At 43.0% G+C, this 21,366-nt stretch overlaps 1 protein-coding gene across 3 annotated transcripts in view; it reads left to right on the top strand.

The window, feature by feature from the left end:
• Positions 1-21,366, top strand: part of celf2 (cugbp, Elav-like family member 2) — a 328,160-nt gene that overhangs the window by 89,695 nt on the left and 217,099 nt on the right. The window contains exon 1 of one of the 3 annotated variants that reach the window (XM_049567267.1): positions 69-249. The exons of 1 other annotated variant lie outside the window; for it this stretch is intronic. In XM_049567267.1, the coding sequence (XP_049423224.1) occupies positions 131-249 (119 nt within the window). In that variant the 5' untranslated portion in view covers positions 69-130. Of the gene's footprint in view, positions 1-68; positions 250-21,366 lie in introns of those variants that run through there. One more of the 3 variants, XM_049567269.1, reaches the window with a different exon arrangement.

Genomic DNA, 21,366 nt, shown 5'->3' with positions numbered 1-21,366 from the left:
AAGGCGAGAGACAGAGAAGCAAAGACAGGCAGTGAAAACAGGAAGAGAGAAAAAAAGAGGACAAAAGACGACAGAGGAAGAGTGTGTGAGAGCAGCTTGTAGCCTGATAAGGTGCGTCTGTTTGTTTGTAATGTTGGAGCACTCGTCCGAGCTGGGCTTTGTGGGGAGAGTGTGTGTTGATGCCGTGTGCTGCCCCCCTCCTGCAGCCGCAAGCGCAGGATCCATGGGGACCGACGAGCTGCTGCTGAGGTACACACACACATACACAAACACACACACACATGTACACGTGGTCACCCATTTTTCTGACCCAGATGCTGCCGCTGTGCATCCCTCTCGGGGATTGTTACACTTCCATCTGAGGTGTGGCATTGTTGCATGGTTGGTTTTGTATCAACACGGTTTGTGAGCATTTTAATGCGGAGGAGGAGGAAGAGGAGGAGGAGGAGGAGGAGGGGGCTAAACAAAGTACAGGTGCTGGCTTATTCCTTCATTTGAGGGGATTTGACGTCTTGCTCCGAACAGGTTTTGCTGTAATGCCTCCTACCTGGCACTCTGTCTCAGTGTTGTTGTTTCGATGGCGGGAGATTTCTCCCTGCTTTCCTGCAACTGTTTGCCCAGTCAAGCGTAACATCCAACGCTTGTACTTCTCCTTTTCTTTTTTTTTTTGTGCTCTCCCTTTCTGTCTCTCTGTCTCCCTCCTGCTGTGTTAGCAGCGTTGTGTCCGGGACAAGCAGTTAAAGCTGAGATACTAGGAAGTTAGAATCCGACTGACATACGGTTCCATCAGCAGCTTTTCTTTTTTATCTATCTGCTTTTATAAAATATCTGGCAGTTTATTGTCATTCACCTTTGACATCACGGATACATCTGTTATTTTTATTTATATACAGTATTTATTATACTGTTATGTTTGCCCTTCAGCGAATTTACATTTTCGTATTATTCCACCCACATATGCATGAATATGCATCATTTATGTTCTTATTTCTTTCTTAGTGTCAAGAGCTGTAGTTTCTCATGATGGCAGTGCTGACTCTGAAGTTTCTGCAAATAAAATTCTGATATCTGAAGGTTTTAAAGTCCCGTGGGGGGGGGAATCAATCTTACAGTTAGTGATCGACAACTACACACTGACAAGCACATTAATATCTGCCTGACTGTAAAGATACTAGTTTATCCATCTTAGACTTTTCTGTAAACATGTTTCTGCCGCTGGTTTGAAGGGGGCGGGGCTCTGTTGGCACAAGGTGATGTCACATATTTCAACGTGGCAAAACGCATTCAACGTAGACGAGTGACCAAAGCCAGCTGAGGCGATATTCGCCAGAAGTCGTGGAATTTCATAATCGCATTTTCCAGGCCTGGACAATTAATGGAAGTAATGAAAATCATTGAAAGTTTTGGAGCAGTCATGGAATTTTCTTGTGTGTAATGAGGTTTTTGTTCCTTGGATAACTGTCCTAGCATATTTGTTTCCTGAAGCTGTCGATGTTAGTAGCTCTAATATGTGTCTAGGTGTGGCAACATTTTGTTTGCCATCACGAACGTATGTCCCTGTTCCCTCGCTCCCTCCATGTATGCTAGCTGGCTGTAATTATGTTTGAATAGAGTTTGAGTCTTAATTGTTTGACAAACGCTGGGAAACTAGGGCAAGAAATTTTTCATGACTTTTTTTATTATGGGTCCTTGAAAAGTTTTAAAAAGTTTTGAAATTTTGTCCATGAAATTGTGTGGGAACCCTGATTCGTGCTAAATATGGGCAGTGCTAGGTGTGACGCATGGAAAGCTAATGTTAGCTAGCTGGCTAATAAATACCAAGCCTCCAGAAACAGCGCCAGGCTTTGAAGCCAATTTTACACAGTGGCCAAAAGTGGAATTACAGCCTCCGTGTCCATGACATGATGCAGTGGGGCCTAAAAAGACTTTTCCCCATAGACTTACACTGAGAAAGAGGTGTCGGTACAATGGAAACGTTTGTTTGAGTGCCACACCCCTCGAGAAATGACTCATTATTGGGACCTAATCAATTCGGTTTGATAACATTTCAGAAGTCTAGAAGAGCAGCACGATTAATTAGTTTTATACCTATTCAAGTTAGCGAAACGCTAAACTGAAATTTAGCCGTTCGGTCAGCAGAAGTTAGCTGAAGTTAGCCAGTTTCATACTGCGGAAATACAGCTTCTTTGGCTTCATGTGCCACTGAGCAGCTTTCATAGAAATAAACTGGGCCTGCCTCCAGTACTGTATCCAGGTCTCTTCATACGTCCATGATCAGAACCATGAAAATTAATGTTCTCATTTGGTGGCAGTGTGTATTTTTAAAGGCCATTATCATACAGTATTGGCTGGTTGAACAAGGCAACAATCACTGTCTCCTGCACACATACGACGTTGTTACTGGTTGAGGCTGTGACTTCGCTGGTCAAATATCGCCAAAGTTGAACTCCACATGCAAATTTTCAGCGAAAGCAAATTTCTTATTGGCTTCTTTATTCACATTGAATTGATGTGAATGGGAGGCAAATATTTGCCATAATATGATCATTTTGGGTGTGTAACCATGCCCTAAACATTTTATTGTATCTCTAATTGTTCAAAATAAGACTCTACTTTTCAGTTGCTTTAGAACACTAGAAACTTGATTCAGGACGATCCAAATTTCTATCAGTATTCACCTTCAAAGGCAGCAAAGATCTCTAAAACCCAGATTTGTGTCAGTGGGGTTTGTTTTGTGGTATTGATTGCTTTAGAAGAAAGATAGATGGGAGGGTCTCAGTGTTAAGACCAGAGGCACCCGCTCGACCGAAGCTGGATTTGACATTTTCCAAGCCAACTGAATTTGTGTTTGTTGTTATTTAATTTTATCAGTCCAGGTCTGTCTCCTTTCCTGTACGTTTTAAACCCAAACGGAGAGATGATGGATGATGATATTTCTTCTGAACTCCCCTCCTGTTGCATAAAAGATTGAGACAAGCGTCTGCTGCGCACCCTGATCATGAAAAACAGTCATGCTGAGGTTGACTTGTTTTGCAACGAGTCAACATATTTCATTGATGTTTGCAGGTAGTAATTTATTGCACCATAATTTACTGACTGAATCGGTGAATGCTTCATTGGGTGACAAATGAAACTGCTTTTGAGGCATGCACTTCATTTGCAATTTCCCGATGAAAAATATGACTTTGAACGGTTTCTGCATCAGGCGGTCGCTCCGAGCCAGAAACACGGGGGAAATTTTCCAGAGGTTTAGCCCATGTGCAGGACGGTAGAGTGACTGCAGTCGGGTTGAGGTAGCAGTGAACATCAGAGGACGGATGCCTTTGTAGTGCAGAAGGATTCAATACAGCAGAAATAAATAATGCAGTCAGAGAGATTAAGAACATTTTCATTGTTTTGGGTCTGAAACAATAACTATGAGGTTTGAATCATGACTTTCAGCTTTTACTAGTGCAGAGCCTCTTTAAAACCGCCTGCTCAGAACGGGCCGATTGCTGCTTGCACCTTTCTGGAAGACCGCTTGTTCAAACTTCACATCCAACACTGCACTTCCTTGTGTCCAGATCAATACACCTGCCATGGCATAATGGAGTCCTGAAGCAAAGCTGGAGTATAGGCAACATTCAGATGCAAAAGGCCACGAACATTTTATGCCCTCAACAAGTCAATGTTTGGCTATTTTCAGGGACAAAAGCATTTATTCCAAAAGTAAGATTGCTGATGCTTGAAAGGTTTGAGTTTGCTGTAACGTTACATCTCCGGTTTCTCTTCATCTGTTCTTGAATATACTGGAACAAGCAAGCTATACCCAGCATGGCGTTAAGAGCTGGTCCTCTCTCAATCAGGCTCCCGGAAGAGTTCCAGGCTTTGACACCGGTTTTCACAATGGCCAAACAATGGAATAACATCCGTCTTGTGATGCAATGGGGCCCAAATAAAGCAAAGCAAAATGTACTACCTGTACTACTTCATTATAAGGATTTAATACATTCAGTTTCATAACATTTCAAAAGTCTAGACCAGGGGTCGGCAACCTTTACTAATAAAAGAGGCATTATTGGCCAAAAAAAGAAAAAATCTGTCTGGGGCTGCGAAGCACATTTGAATAAAGGTAGCAGCCTATTAAGTTGAAATTATCCCATCAACATTGCAAATAGGTAGCAAATGAATCTGTCCACACATTATTAAATCCTCTATTTTCCTTTTTTGGATTTGGAATTTGGAAGACTTTTAGAGGAAAAGGCACCAGGTCGTAGACATATGACGCACATTTTAATTGACCAAACGTTAAAACATTTTTTAATTCGATGTATAGGCGTCACATTGTAGAATGACAAACAATGCAACAATGAGAAATGAAAATATGAATGTTTAAAAATAACCGTTATTCATTTCCATATAATTTTATGTCACAACCACAGGGAGCTAGAAGGGAATGTCTGAAGAGCTGCATCCGGTTTGGGAGCGCAGGTTGCCTACCCCTGGTCTTATAGAACTGCATCATGAAATTATTTTATCTCCAATCAAATTAGCGGAGAGCTTAACTGGAAGTCAGCTGCTCGGCCGGCGAAAGTGTGTAGTGCGTTTGCTCTAGGGGCAGAACAATGCGTTAAGATCTGGGTAATTTTATACCCAGGTAGTCGATCATTTTGACTTCATGTGTCACTGGGCAACTTTTCTAGGAATGAATGGGGCCTCGTCTCCAGTGCTGTATCCAGTTCTTTATACATCCATGGCTGTACCCAGCATGCAGTTAATAGGGGTCCCCTTAGGCATGATGAAGGCGTGACCTGCCCTACTCTTCCTTACTCTGCCTCTAATTGGGTTACCCTGATATTCTAACCAATTTCGCTCCTTATGTCTAAATCTAACCAACAAAGGCAACAAGCTTTCTCATCCTATAAAAAAGTGTGGCATCCTGTAGATCTCAAGAGCTCAGGCTCAACACTGCACCTCCTTGGGTCCTCAGCAAAACACTTGGCGAGTATGAAGTTGATCAGATGAACGAATGTCAAGAAAGTTTAAGGACAGACAAACAGATAAAGTTAGATTGAGGGTGTTCACAGTTTAGGATTAGTGGCACTTTTTAAAAGAGTCTCACAGTTTCAGGAGAAATCCGCAGCAGAACAAAGATCCTAATTAAGCAGCCAAAGCAATCAAGAAGTCGTCAGGGCCAAATGGTGTAGAAGTCTTGAATGTTCGAGTCAGCCAACTGACCTCAGTCCAACTCATCAAGTGACTCACCTGCTGAAGACCAGACTAGAGGCCAAAAGTCCTGAGTAACGAGCGAGAAGTGAAGATGGCAGCTGTCACGGCCTGGCACGGCATCACCAGGGAAAGTGTCAAGTTTCTGCTGATGTCATTCAGTCACTTTATCCAAATAGTAAATGTAATCTATCCAATAGATTGAGCAAAAAATGCCGCATCTCCTTAAGTGTTCATGTGATGTGGATGCAGACAAATTAAAAGCTGAAAGTGGAAGTTCATTGATTTTACACATCAAATCAGTTTATTAGTCACTCAGAGTTCTGGGAAAGCTGTTGTGTAATGTTGTTTGTTGCTCTGATTTGTGATGCTCTGCTTTACAAATCCGGGGGGGGGGGGGGGGGGGCTTTGTGGTGTTTACCAGGCAGGGAGACAAAGAGAAACCATCAAGCTGTATCACAGGAAGTGCAGATCCAGTTTTCGGACTCATCCGAGAGACTTAAAGTGAGGGTGCGTCGGCCTCTGCTGCTTCGATTTTTGCCAATTCTCTTTTCAATCTGTCTCTCGCGAGTCCTCCAACTTTATAAGAGTGCTATACTCAGAGCACTCTGTAAAAGTTGGAACTTCATAGTCGCCGTGTCACTTCCAATCCAATGTGTTAAAGTGGTGTCTGGATACTTACAGGCTGCGGTATGACAGGAAGTAGGGGAGGAATCTACGGGGAGGAATTTTGGTGAAAGCCGAGATAATCAGAGCGTTTTCCTATGAGAGTTTGACTGTGAGTTGATATATTTTTTTATGCTCCACCCTTCCACTTTCCTCTTCTTTCCCATCCTCTGGGTTTGGCGGTTAAACCAAGCGTCCCCTCCCACTCACCCCACACAGTGTGCCTAGCTAATGGTGTGGAGGATATTAGTCTTCTATTACAGATATGACCGTTGGTTGAGAGTCACTGCCTCTCCCGGCCATTTAGCCAAATGGGTCAGGGCAATGGGCGTTTAAACAGCCTCTTCTACCACCCCCCACGCACACCCACTCCTCCCAGCCTTCTTGAATCTGCTAAACCAGCCGTCATCGCCTCGGCGAAGGGGAGCGCACCTCGTCTCCGCTACAACGATTTAATCTGCCGAGCACCTTTTCAATCAAAGAGTGTCAGGCAGGGCCGCTCTCGACACGACTCTAATACAATGCATGGACACACACGTACAGGAAGTGAGGGCTGGGCGAGGGTTCGGGGAGGGGAGTGCGGGCTGGGGGGGGGGCGCCGGCAAATACTCATGCACGCACACATGCACCGTACACCCAGGCGCAGATCGATACTCGCAATCATCCAGGTGACAATGGGCGCAGGTTTATCAGCCCCTGATTCACACCGTGCTATCATCACCTTCGCACAATCACACAATCAAGGGGGGGTGGCGTGGCAGGGTGGGGGGTGGCGTTCGCGGGGTTGGGAGGGAGAGGGTGCATATGTGAACGAGGAGGGAGGGAACAGAGCACGGGCGCTTGCAGGTACATGAAATGTGTGAATATGTGCGTGAAATGAATTGAAATGGGTGTGAAAGTGCATCTATTTGCGGGCGGATGCGTAGACACCTCCCTTTGTGTTTGTGAGTGTGTGTGTGTGTGTGTGTGTGTGTGTGTGTATTTGCAAATGGTTACTTTCCTATTGTGTGCGTATCGCATATGCGGGCGATGTGTTGTATTCCTCCATTTTTCTGAGTGTGTGTGAGAGTTTGTGCACGTACAGTACATCCGTGTGCGTCTGTGTGTGTGTGTGTGTGTGTGTGTGTGTTTGTGAGGGGGTGTGTGTGTGTGTGTGTGTGTGTGTGTGTGTCAGTTGTTATCAGAATGACACCATCCTGCTCTCTCTCCTGCAGCCCCAGAGGATCAGTGGAGCTGCACCAGTTTCAAATGAAAATAAATGAGAGGCAGTGACCGCTACTGCCTGGGTCCCACTTTAATGAGGAAAAGGAGCAGAGAGGGAGGGAGGAGAGGGTGGAGAGGGAGGAGAAGGAGGACAGAGGTGCAGGAGGGATGGAAGGGAAGGGAGTACGGGGAGGGTGGGGCAAAGGCAGGCGGGTGTGTGGGGGGGGATTGGAGAGTGAGGGAGAGATTGGTCGGAGTTGGCGACGAGGGTGCCGAGAGAGACGAATGAAGAGGGGGGGATAGTGATAAATGGAGGGCCTCTCTCTGTCACCGATGCGATGGCCAATTACAGTTGGAGCGCGCTCCGATGCACTGCAGGTGGAGCGTACAGTGTTTTGAGTGGCCGGAGAATATCCCTCCATCCTCCATTTGCATTGAGAGGAGAAATCACTGCACAGTGTACAACTTAGAGCAGCTTTGGGGGGTTTTACTGTGCGATTCACTACAGCTGCATTCATGTTGTACGCCACCGCCCGTCTGGACTCCACTATGCTGGAGTATTTTTTACACCCTGTCCAGCTAAAACCCTGTATCTCCATATATAGTGGGTTTTCAGCGCTGAGATAAACCAAAGGATTATATGCTCCATTAAGGATTCTTCTTCCTCTACTTCTCAGGCTAATTAATCCCACTAAGGAGTCATAAAACATTGTTTCTCCAGCCTGTCCCCAACTCTCACACACATTTAGAATTCAGCCAAAGTGGGGTGTGCTGCTCAGGAGCAGCCCTTGCTAACAGAGAGTGACAGGGAGACCCTAATGTGCATTGACTGCCTTTTACTGCAAACACTTTTTGCTGATATCAGTGAAATGACCTCTTTGGTATGATGTCATCAAATAGGGCAGAGTGTGCAGTGTTATGTTGCAAAACCAGGAGAGGACTTTAACTCTAGTTTTAATCCCCTGAAACATGGTTTAAGAGTTTTAATCAGCTTTGCAGACGATATTTCCACACACTGTTTTGACTTAGAAAAGTTTCAAGGCTGCCGTAAAATTTTAAATTTACTGAATTTGAGGTGATTTTCCTCCAGTCAGATTAACCTAATTCAATTGTAGCTAAATGCTTTAAGTCAGTTAGGTTCCTGGTTCGAACCTTGGGGTGGAGGAGCCCCCCTTTGTGGAGTTTGCATGTTCTCCCTGTGTCAGCGTGGGTTTCCTCCAGGTGCTCCAGCTTCCTCCCACAGTCCAAAGACATGCAGTTTAATTGGTGACTCTAAATTGTCAGCTGGGACAGGTTCCAGCCCCTTAGTGACACCTAACAGATAATGAATGAAAATGAATGAATTCAGATCAAGTAACTAAACTAAAGAATTTCAGTACGACTTAATTGATGTCAACATTATTTGACTTGGAAAGTTAATTTATTTGGAATCATAAAAAAAATTACCTCAACTTTTCTTCTAAGATTCAGTCAACTGAAATGTTCAAAGCAGCCCAGACACCAACTTTATATTACGTTAAAACATTTTTCACAGTGTTATGTCATAGAATTTTCCATATACAGTGTATATAAATATGTAAAATCTTTAATTCTCACTAGATCATCTATTAAATCTTAAAAAGCACTATTTTTCTCGGCATGAAAAGTTGACGTTTTGGAGATAAGTGGGTTTTACAAGTAGATAAGTCAGTTTTTATAGCTTGTGCAAAATATTTAAGGGAGTTTTCTATATTTAGGTTTTCTGCTTAATCATTTTTGTACACCAGTGTCCCCAAATGGCATCAAGAGGGAACTGTTTAATCGAATTTGAACATAAACCACATTTACACCACGCCTCGCTTAACCCTTTGAAACCTGAGCAATTGGGTTTTTTTTTTTTTTTTTTTTTTTTTTTTTAGGAAGAAGGCAGCAAAAGAAGATATGACCCAAAAAAAAATGCAAGAAATTAGTCAGAGGGAAAATTAAAATAAATAAATAAATAAATAAAAATTAGTTAAAAAAAAAAAAAAGTAAAAATGACTTGGGAAAAACGACATAAAAATTACAATAATTCTGTACCATAATTTTAAATATATAATATTCATAAATATAGTTTTTCTCTAGCTTTTTTCTTTTTTCCCTATTTTTTTTGAAAATAATTTTAGAAATCTTCTTTTTTTTTTTTTTTTCAATTTGTGGGACCAGGTGGCTCGTTGCCTTTTTTTCTCATGTTTTTGGAAGGAATCACACCAGTTTGCTCAGAGTTCAAAGACTTGAATATTTGTGAAAGGCATCTGAAAGCAGCACAAAAAAATGATGTCACTCCAGGTGTCACTGGGTTAAGGGTGACAAACTGCTTTTACATCTAAAGCTTTAGTGAATGTAATAATTTTTGCACAGTAGCATAAGGTCAGGACTCATAACTGTAGGTTGGTGTAGTTTTAAATGAGCGTAAATAAAGCACAAGATTGTTTTTTTACTGTTGTTAGTCTGGGTCCATTTAGTGGCCATTTTGGTAAGCAACCGGAACCAGGGTGAGAGAGACAGGATCCGGAATTCGATGGATGCGCCTTTCCGTCAATTAAATTCGTCAGGTAAAGCTTCTGTAGCGGCTTTAAAGAGGTTATTTATGTGATTGGCTGTATTTCCCACTAGTGTCAAGTATGAAATGAAAGGAAAAAAGGTGATTTTAAAGGTTTTTAATATGAAGCTAAAAGCTTCATTAGATCCTAAGTACTTGAACTGCAACACCAGTTCCCCTTTAAAAGCTGTTTTATCACACTGAGCTTTAAGCTGAAGCTGCAACTTGACCTTTCTTCAAAGTGTTCCTCCGTCTGCCACTGGACCGCAAAACCTGACAAAACTCGGCTTGATTAGATCCTTAGAAATCCCACAGGAGGAACCCAAAAGAACACGGTGCTCAGAACCCAAAACCAGTCGGGAGATACGAGGTTTTCCCTGGACAGCTGCGATATGTTTCTCCTTCAGCGCGGCTGAGCGTCGTCCAGCCCAGTCTGGCAGAGACCATTAAAACTAGCAGACAGCAGCACAGTATAGCCGGGAGGCCTCTTCAGGGGCAGAGGACATCAAGTGTGTTTGTGTGTGTGTGTGTGTGTGTGTGTGTGTGTGTGTGTGTGAGACAGACATAGAGAGACACACACTTTAAGTCATGTCGAGACCACCGGTGCAGACATTAGTGTGTGAGGGTCAGTGAGCAGGTCAGGAGGCATTTGCTCGACAGTGTTGTACTTGATCGGAATGTCCTGTAACGCGGTGTGTAGGTGTGTGCATGTCGTCATGTAGGGTCAGATGCATGGGATGAGTTGTTCTCACCCTTTCAGCCAGTCACAGATCACACCCCTCTGTCTCAGAGATGTAACGGAATCAGCGAGACTTGCTCTCCGCAGTAGTTAGTTAGCTCAGGTGGTCACGTTGGGTTCATGTCCATAGATCCAATTATATATTATATGCAAAAGTTATGCCTTACAAATTCAGCTACAACTTTTTTAATGTTAAAAATAATCCAGTTGTCTGTACATTTAGGGTCACAGTGCACATAGTGCGTCTTGTTTACGTCTCCCAGAGTGTGATGGGACCCTGGTGGCCAAAGCTCAGTACATGTTAGGACCTGACCTACCTCTTGGCTCGTAATGTTAGCTGTACCGTTAGCCCCGCAGCTATCGTTCACCAGCAGCTTTCTGGGCTGAATAGCAAACGTCATCATTTGCGTTCAAAGCCCTTTCTAGCTGTCTCTTTGTCTTCTCCTTTCTTCTCTGGCATCCCAGTGTATGTGCAGGTCCTGGCATAGGAAGGAAACTCACCCCAACAATAGCAAAAAAGTTCACATCAAGCCTTTTCAATTGATGGCCCTGAAGCAGTGTCCCAGTGGCCCAGCTAAGGATTGGTACTTGGCATTAAACAGGCCCCGTTGCACAATAACTATAGACTGCAGTATTGATAAGCTCCAACGTTATTGGTTCTTTTTAACGTTCTCTCCTGCTCTCTGCATGTCATTGCAGCCCCACTCCGCCCCGACCTTCAAAAAGGTTTCAAAAAGGATGCTCACTGTGAACATGTTTCATTTCCAGGGTTTAAAATCTGGCCCATTTCTGATTGAATAGCCCTGGTTTGCTAGCCTGGAAATCCAGACCCAAATCTAGAAAGATTTAGGGTCTGGCTATGAGTAATGCAAATGGCCCAACTCGAGGGGCGGCACCAAGCATGCATTTGAAAATATCACTGCACGCAGTTGGATAGCACTACGACCAATCAGAACAATACACGGGGTGACGTATCCAGAGCTTAGCCACCAGCGGAGCTAACTGGTAGATTAGACTCTTGCTGTCGGCAAAACAGCAAAAACGTCCTTCTTGCAAAGGAAAGATTCGAGCGCCGTCTTCTGTTCCTCTTTTAGAGAAAAAGCCAAGTCTAACTCGTTCATTGTAGCGGCCAAAGCCGTTTCAAACAACTGGTGTTCATCCGTAGCCATCTTGCAATGTTTACTGACTGATTCCGGACTTTGTCGTCGCAGCGCTGTTGTCATCTGTTCAACTTGCCTCTGGCCCGCCTATATCAGATACACCGATGTGATTGGTGCAGCTCAGTTTCATGGGCATCAAATTGTGCTCTCGCGAGAACTCTGGATTTCCAGGTACTGGTTTAGATAATTGACTGTAAAAATAATGGACGTAGCCACTGTAGCCTCTTCCATCAGTTTTCAGACTCCCGTTCCGAAGCTTTGAGTTTGGCATTTTGGCTGTCGCCATCTTGGATTTTTGGAGCCAGAAGTTATTTGGACAAGAGGGTGGATCTGACTGAGAAGCAGAGGACACTATCAGCAGATGGCCTGCCACTCAGAGCGCCCCGCCCTTAATTATATGTGACTTTAAGCCTTCATAAAAATGTCAACGGGTGAGTTAAATAAATATTCACCCCCTGTACAGTTATCCTGAACGGGATATTACTTACAGAGACCAAAACTGCTTTTTGTACCAGTCTGTAAACATGTTTATTTCTGGTGTAAAGTTGGGCATTTTAACACGGGGGTCTGTTGGGGTTGACTCACTTTGGGAGCCAGCCTCAAGTGGCCATTAGAGGAACTGCAGTTTCTGGCACTTCCACGCTGCCTTCATTTTTCAGCCCTGTAGGTTGCCACTTGGTTGAGATCAGTAAGTTTCTGAGGTCATGTGACCATCCGCCAACAGTTGGTGAATATTATTTATGTTCAAAATAAAATTTGGGTATAGCTACCTCCATTTACTGTGAGTTTGAAATCTTTGGACATACAGACAAATTTCTAATTGTGAAAAACCTTCTTTTGCCCTCACAAATGAACTGTCCTCATACATGTACAGAACAACTCACATGCAGAATGAAGGCATTTATGAGTAGCCTAACTCGTCCTGTAAATAACAATATATGGTTCGCATAGCTAAAGTATGTGGTGACAGTTCCATTGGCTTGTAAATAACGAGAGTGAAACTGCAGGTGCTAATCTATTTTTGCTGAAAGGTGTTTAATACTCAACTTAATATTTAATCAGAAATCTGTTCGTGAAACAAAATAAAACACTCTGAGCTGATACATCAGTCCAGCCACCGTGTGCTGGAGTTTGTGTGACACGTCCGAATCGTGTGCAAAGCAGGTCAGCGAGCATTTCGAGCCTCCAGCCCCACAGGTGGAGCTGGGAATCCATGTCAGCTGGAACACTGTGTCCCAACCTGAGTCCAGCAAGGATTCATAACCGACTGAGAGGAGAGGGAGAGGTGGAGTGAGTGATGGAGGGGACGGATGAAAAGCGTGAAAATGGAGGGGGAGAGGAGAAAATATGGGAATGAGATTTGCAGATTGAACGTTGAGTGGCAGCCAGAGTGATGGAGAGAGTGTGCGGCGGAGATGTGGAGGAGTGTGCATCCATCTCTGTTTGTGTTTGGTCCTCAGTCTGGGGTTGTGCACTTGACAGAATAAGAAAGTAGAGGGGAGACTAGATTGGGACGCCTCTATCATCCTTTCATTTAGGAAGTGATTCATCTGCACACACACACACACACACACACACACACACACAGATGTGTAGCGTAGAATATATACACTGATCAGAATGTGTTTTCCCACAGTGTTTGAGCAGTGAGGATGAACGGTAGCAGTCAGGGTCAGTCTGGTTTCGGGCTCCTCACATGTCCACTTAGGCTCAAACGCAGCTGCTTGCTTTTCTGAATTATTCATGAGCCCTTCATTAAATATTCACGTGTGAAAAGCCGGCGCCATCAGCTACCCAGAATCCTCTCCTCTGGGTAAGATGCATGGAGGAAGCACGGAGAGGCCTGGGTGATAGTTTACAGTGTGTGATCGACAACACGGTTGCTCCTTTAGGATTCTTTTTTAATTTGCTCTGTAAGATCACCTATTTCTGATTCTGTGTCTTTGTCTCTTTCTTTTCCCTCACCCCACCCTGTCTCCTCCTCCTCCTCCTCCTCCTCCTCCTCCTCCTCCACCCTCCCCTCTCCTCCTTTCTAAGTGATCGATTTGTATTGTTCGGGCAGCTGAGCCCCCCCAGCCCGAGGTGAGAGAGATGAAGGCGGAGAGAAGACAGAAATAACTAGACAGAGGGAAGAGGCGAGAAAGACAAAAGTAGGAGAGCAAGCGAGGGCAGAGGCAGACCTTGCCATGAGCGGGATCTGGGAGAACATGAGGCCCTAGGGTGAAGAGATGGAGAGATAGGAGAGGTGATGGGTGAGGGTGGGAAAAAGAGCCGAACAACAGCAACAGTAGGGAGAAAATATGGCACAACACAATGTGTGATGTGTTCACTGGGTCAGACCACTGGCTGTGAGTGAAGTACAGGCTCAAGGATGCACGTCTGACAGGAATACCTCGCTCCCTAAATGACCATTTGTATTTCAGTTACTCACCTCGTGTTATGTTGAATTCTCAGAGACAACTTTCTTTTTCTTCCATGCCTCCCGGGGTGAACGAGAATCCAGAAACTGAGAAAATCCTTTATGAATAGAGGTAATAGAGGTCTGCGTTTCTGTTTACACACTCTCATACAACTCATGCGGTATAATTCAAGTCTCATTTATCCAGTCGTACGCTCAGTACATCACAAACACATCCATTTTTGCTTAAACTTAGTATTTAAAATTGAACTGACAGTGAAACTTATCTATGTTTTCTTCAAAGCCAGATTCCATTCGATGAAAACAGAAATCTTACCTCACTGAAAACGGGTGCTCCTGGTCTACTTCTGCCTTCATCGCTAGTTTGCTTGTGTTCTTGTCTGACATAAGTGAGTTTGAACTGTGGATTTTTATTTGTGCGTCAGCTCTATGCTCTAAAGTTAACACACATTAAACACACATTAAACATGACTTAATAGAGACAGTTTCAAACACAAGTACACAAATCAGCTTCACTATAACTCGCAGCATTCACAGACAAACACTTGTCTTTATCTGGACACATTTTCCCCACAAATACAACATGCTAACGTTATTAGCACAAGCCTATGGCATTTTACATTGTATAAATTAGCATCGTGGCTAGTAGACTTTTCCTCTTCTCATATGAAACCAGGGACAACAGCAACATTTAACAAAGGTAACGCTACAAAATTCAGCTCCATTACAACTCACAAGGTTCACTGACAAAACAACTGTCTTATACTAAACACGTTTTCCAAACAAATATAACATGCTAACATTATTAGCACAAGCCTATGGCATTTTACATTGTATAAATTAGCATCGTGGCTAGTAGACTTTTCCTCTTCTCATATGAAACCAGGGACAACAGCAACATTTAACAAAGGTAACGCTACAAAATTCAGCTCCATTACAACTCACAAGGTTCACTGACAAAACAACTGTCTTATACTAAACACGTTTTCCAAACAAATATAACATGCTAACATTATTAGCACAAGCCTATGGCATTTTACATTGTATAAATTAGCCTAGCGACGAGCAGAGATTTCCTCTGCTCATATGAAGCCAGGATAAATCACACACAAGACTTAAAATGCTATTTTTGTGGAGGCTTTATTGTCTTCACAATTTATTGTTTTGTATCTGTGAAATTAAAGTAAATAAAAGCTTTGTTTCCACTGAGGGAAATGGTTTCATCTCACAGAAACACACAGGAGGTCTGCGTCACCGCGACATGTAGTTAGTTTTCCTGGGAGGTGCACGTCAGGCTAGGGCGTAGGGTAGGCTCTATGTGGACGCCGTTGGTACGACAAACTAACTGATTGAAGCAGTGGTAGACCAACAGCTTCTGTGATCAGCAAGCTGAAATCAATATTTTTGTGACTTGGATTATACTGCATGAGTTGTGTGAGAGTTTGTAAATAGATGTTTTGAATATAGTTTGCTGTTGTTAAACGTGGACCCCACTGACTTCAATTCATTAAGAATTGTATTCATTTTTTTGATGCTTTGTTTACTGATGGCATGTGAGACAAACAGTTTTTGTCACAATTCAACATAACACAGAATGACTAATTGATATACAAATGATTGTTTGGGCAGTGAAGTATACCTTTAAGGCGTCGGGTTGGACAGCTATGTAAAGTTATGTCAGTTTGTAAACAGTTTCACTTTCATACAGCAAACATCTTGTTTTCCTGTACGTCTTTCTCCTGTCGTCTTCTAAATATGGCGCTTTCTTTGTTGCCAGTTGTGGTTGAAGGATGAACTCTGTGCTAGCGACAACATGCAGACTGTGATGTTTCATTTTTAAGAGGTCCTCTGGCAGGCCGTGATGATGTAATTCAGGAGGTTTGTGGTGGCATGCAAAACAAAAGGAAAAAAAAATTCAGGAAATGTCTTCAGGAAAGGTTTGAAATGATTTGAAGGTTTGAAGAGACTGAGCAGATGTGTCATTACGTTCCAAACACCTGCCAGACTTCTATACTGAAAGACAGCATTTTTTGGGGAAAGTTTTACCACAGTCTGACTTTCTTAATTATCGCAGCTGTCTTAAACTTTTCCATAGTTCAGCGGTCAGCCATACAGAAGCTTTAGAAATTAATTTTAAGATGTTGCTTTGGCCTCTGGGACGTTTTGCTAAATGTTTGTAACATATAGTAACTTTTGCTGTGAAAATATTTTTAAAAATTCAATCAATCATAAAATCAAGTAAGATTTTGAAGCATAGACAGAGTTTCAGACCTGTATCAGGAGGTCAGAGGTAGTTGAAGGCTAAAGTGAACAGATATGTTTTTAGCTTTCTTTTAGAAATATTAATAGCTGGCTTCTGTGATATCTATAGGTAGTGTGTTCCATAGCTTTTAATTGACAAAGGCTGCATCCCTGATCTTCCAGTAAACCAGCAGCAAATGATCACAATGTTCTTGGAGGCAAATAGTTAACAATGGAGTTAGCAACGTAGCTCAGCCCAAGCCCACGTAGGGCTTTGTATACCCCCTGAAACTGGTGTGCAGTCCATTGCAATCAATAATGTAACAGAGTTAGTTAGTCGGTCACAGGTGACTGACTCAGTTTGAACGCCTAATCGAGTGTGGCTTGACGAGGCTGGCTGCTAGCGCTAGCATCACAGGCTGTGCTAGCTCGGACGCCCTGGTTCGCAGCTAAATACTTTCTGTTGAGGTGATATTTCCGGCTTGAAGTTCTCCGATAGTATGAACATTTCTCACTGCAGAGAGCGGAGAGCCAGCTTTCAAGTGCTCGGCAGGTTGTGTCTGATGTTGCTAAGCAAAGTCAACAAGCACGATACCTAACCCTAACCCCAACCCTACCATAAATTGATTTACCCAAAGAATCGTGAACAATAACAACAATTCAAACAGTTGCAGCACTGCTCACCAGCAACGTCGTCTTCACAGTTACCTGTCACTGCTGTATCTTGTCCTCGTGACTTATCTTTACCTTTACATGCAGGACTGAGAGGTTCTTCACCGAACTTCACCTCCATGAATGCGCTCACAGCTCTGTAAGGAGCGGGCTCGCTGTTTGACCGTGGTTCTTTTGTAAAGACGGACAAATGTACGTGTTCCTGTCCTCACGCCATTCAGTGCACATCACATGAGAATACCAAGGTTGAGGAATAAAGCATGGGTCTTTCATTATCAGTGTATAGGCTCCATTGTCATACACAGGGCACAGGGTCAGGATTGATCCTCCATAGACCTGAGTGTTTACATCAGCTTCAGCCTGTTGGTCAGGGTCAGCGTGTCTTAAATGGAGGGAGAGGAAAAAGTAATCACTCTCAGCCTCTTGAAGACTTTCATCTTATAAATAGTGATTTTCTCGATTCAATCATGTGGATTTTTATAAAATGCAACACTGGGTTTGTGATGCCAAAGTAACACGAGCGATTACATTTGCTTTTTAAATCACCTGCCTTTCAGAGCTCCTGGAAGTGCAGGATATTTTTGAGAAAGCACTACAGCGGCGCACACATGCTAACAAACACGTGTGTCACATTAAATGCAATATTAAACAGCTGCAACACAAATTGCATATTAAAGCCGCCGGTTTCACATGACTACATTGAAAATTGAGTATGTTCATGTTTTATTAATGGATGGATGCATTTTGTTTGGAGAACAGGAGGAAAGGATTTGTCGAGAACTCGGAGCAAATGAGGAGATTTGATTGCAGGATTGTTTACCAGGCGTACATGAGAACATGCGTTCCAGTCTACTCGCCTCGAACCCGATGCATTTCCGCCGCAGCAGCTGACACGCCTGCAAATGTTGAGGCAGGTGTTGGTAAGCCTTTGGCAAACACAGAGGAACGTACACATGCAGCTTCTCACTATACCTACTATCATTACCCAGGTTTTTAAATGATGGTTATCACTGAAGTCTCTCATGTAGTAATCACAGTGAGCGCTGTCACTTAACAGGTGTTTTTCCTGTGAAGAGTCAGCTGTGATATGGTTGAATTTCTTTTTTTATTGCATTTTGGAAGTTGTTTGCATGTCAGCATGTCAGCAGTCACCTGCCTGAGATACCAGCCGTGACGTGACTGGGTCGGTCTTAAAGGGTCAGGTCAGCCAAATTACAAAAATGCAGCGGTATCGAGCCATGTGAATAGTTCGTCCAGGTTTCAGGATCTCTGTCTCAAGTGTCATTTTCGGTTAATTTTTCAGAAAAAAAAACACAACATGACTTGAAATATAATTGGCGCTTTCCTACAACTCAAGCGCTCCATGGATTCATTGAGCTTTAGCGCCACATTTCGAAGCGCTATCCAGTCAGAGGTGGTGAAATTTTAATGTTTTGTGCCGTAAATGTCTTTTATTTTCCGTTGGCTTTGCTAACAGCTAAGTGGCTAGCAATTTTATAGTTTCCACCTGAGGTAGTGCGCAGTCCAGGGGCGCCCAGGGAGTGCACCAGGCTTTGAAGCCAATTTTTATAGTGGCCGAACAGTGGTACTGCAGTTTCTGGGGTCTGTCACGTGATGCCCTATGGCCCAAAAAGACTTGTTCACATAGACTTACATTGGGAAAGAGACGCTTGTAAATCAGTGGATGCATTTTTTGAGCGTCACGACCCCTGAAAAAGACACTATCAGGATCCGATCCTTTTGGTCGGATCAAACATTTGGAAGGTCTAGAAGAGCTGCAAGACGAAATCCCCGCATTCCCTTTCAAGCTACTGGCACGCTAAACCAGAAATTATTTGTTCAGCCGGCTGAAGTTAGCCACTTGGCCACGCTTGGTCGCCGTAAGTCTCTAGTGCACATGATCTACGTGTGGAAGTAGTCCTGATAATCCCTGGATCATCTGGTTAATTTTGTTTGTGGCAGTTGAACCATTTTGGCTCCATGTGTCACTGAGCAACTCTCGTAGGAATGAACAGGGCCCTGCATTCAGTGTTATGTGTAGTTCTTTCAATACATGCATGGTGATACAGAGCGGCAGCGTAGCATGAATACTTTATTAGCTGTCTTGAGGTACAGCATAGTGCTAATGTACAACTACTGAACTGAAGAGTGGCAAAATTGATCTATAGACAGACACCAAAAATATTCCCTGTGGTCAACGTTTTCATACTATTTCTGAAGTCGAAAGTTGTTTCAGTGAAGACTATTGATGTCTATGGACTTCCCCAGGTATAAAGGACATATGGCTGCTGAAATTTAAATGTATATCTTAAATGCTTTGAGCATCACAAACAGAATTCTCTTCACCTCCTCCATCTCTGAGACTCATTTTTTAAAAAGCTGCACTTACAAATAAAACCATATCCCGTTGGCATGCCTAGATTCTGTAGGAGTTGTAGTTTTTGTGAGCATATCCTGAACATGTTGGATGCAATGAGAGGGAAATAACGGATGTGCTGTTTAGACAAAAGAAGCGGTGGTGTATCTGAAATCTTGTGCTGTCTTATTTCACTGTTACCTTGCGTCCTGCTGTTGTCAGTTCATGAACAAGTTGGGTTCGGTTATGGGTCGTCCTCTGAAACAACAGCCATGAGCATCATCTCAGACCTGAACATGGAAACGCAGCCAATTATGATGCTGCATAACGTCCCGGACAACCCCTGTTCTGCGAGGGGTCAAGTGCGGTAAAACATGCAGCGTCGTCCCCACTCGCGGGACGCTGCGAGCCCTGAGGCGCTGATGTAGGATCAGCCTTTCCCATCCATACTCTGACCTCGCTCCTTGCAAGCAAACATGCAGACTGACCCCCGAGCAGAGCTGCAGGCCAAGTCCCACCCACGCCATACACTTACCCCGCTGTATGTGTGCATACTGAGCACATTTTTTTTTCCCATTGACCCAGATACTCATATTCTTCCCCCAGAGAGCCGCCTCTCTCAGTCTAAGAGAGGCTCATTATTTTACTGGAGTGCCTCCCCTCTTTTCTCCTATGGAGGAGGGAGGAAATGGGGCAACCTGGTAGATGTGCTGCACAGGGGTGCATTCAAGCCCACTCCGGTTCCACAGGGAGGCATGCTGGATCCACACAATTAACGCAGCGTAAAATAGAGTCAGCAATTTTGCAGCAAATTATGAGCTGGTTCATTATTACTAGGCTATCCCCATGCGTAATTGCACCTCTCCAAATTTGGCCAACTCATTTGATTGTAAATCATCTAACTGGCCGTGCTTTTATTAAGTCACATGTGTGATGCTCTGTTCTGACAGTCTGCAGTTTATATGCTCTGAATCATGATTGTGCATTGTATTTAGCGGGCGGTCAGGCTGAAAACAGCCCTGTGTTTAACAAAACCATCATGCGCTGGTGTGGGAGCATTTCAGGTATCAGTGAGATAATAAAATGTGATCCAGGAAGGCCAGTTTAGGTAATAATGGGTTTGAGGATTCATCAGTCATCAAAATTCTGCACACACATATTTAATTGCCAGCACACATTGGGCCATATTCAACTTTTTTTTGTCAGGCAACCCTGTGATTTCTTGTTAGAGCCCTCAGCTTGCTACTTCAACACAGTGGCCACATTGAAATGAGAATTTCTGCACAGTAACAAGATCAATCAAAAATCTATACACTATGTAAATATGTATATATTTCACATTACAGCATCATTTATGGTCCAGATTCTCTCCTATACAGTAATATACTTACTAAGCACCCTGTTCACAACAATCAGCACCAGCAATGGTTTACAGATAAACAACGTAAGACCGTTAGCAACAAAGATTCATGGCAAAATAATAACAGTACCTAATACCCAGTCCTTTGTTTTCACTTCTTTCTGTTATTTTTTTAGTAAGGGAAATCTTGTTTGAGGAACAATGTGCTTTTTGTAGTACACTTTATAATTGTTAAGGTCTAATGACAAAGATATCAGCTTCAGAGCTGCAGCACATAATGTTTTTATCAATTCATTGTCAACTTTTGAATCAGTTGCTGACTAATTTGATAATCTGTTAACTGGTTTGAATAATTTTTAAGAAAAATAAAAAAAACAAAACCCAGCTTCTTAAATGTGAATATTTTCATTTTTTTCTTTTTTTATTCCTCTATGACAGTTAATATCTTTGTGGGCTGTGGACAAAGCAAGATATTTGAGGACTTCATATTGGGCTTTGGAGAACACTGATTGACATTCATGTCGATTTTCTGATATTTTATAAGCAACTAATATATTAACGGAGAGAATAATCAATAGATCGCAACCCAGTCATCAGACAAAATGTTGGCATTGTATTTTAATGTGAAACATAGATGCGTTACATTTGTACATTATCATTTAGTGGATACATTGAAATGTTACATTTCAACAAAGCTGTGGTTAACATGTTAGGTTTACTAAAAAAAAACAAGGGAAAGATCATATTTTGGAATTAAGAATAACTGCTTTTCATGGCAGTATCCC

The sequence above is a fragment of the Epinephelus fuscoguttatus genome, linkage group LG22 (genome assembly GCF_011397635.1).
Source record: "Epinephelus fuscoguttatus linkage group LG22, E.fuscoguttatus.final_Chr_v1".
NCBI classification, from domain to species: Eukaryota; Metazoa; Chordata; class Actinopteri; order Perciformes; family Serranidae; genus Epinephelus; species Epinephelus fuscoguttatus.
The sequence above is the reverse complement of the archived record's forward strand: the minus strand, read 5'-3'. Positions and strand labels throughout refer to the sequence as shown.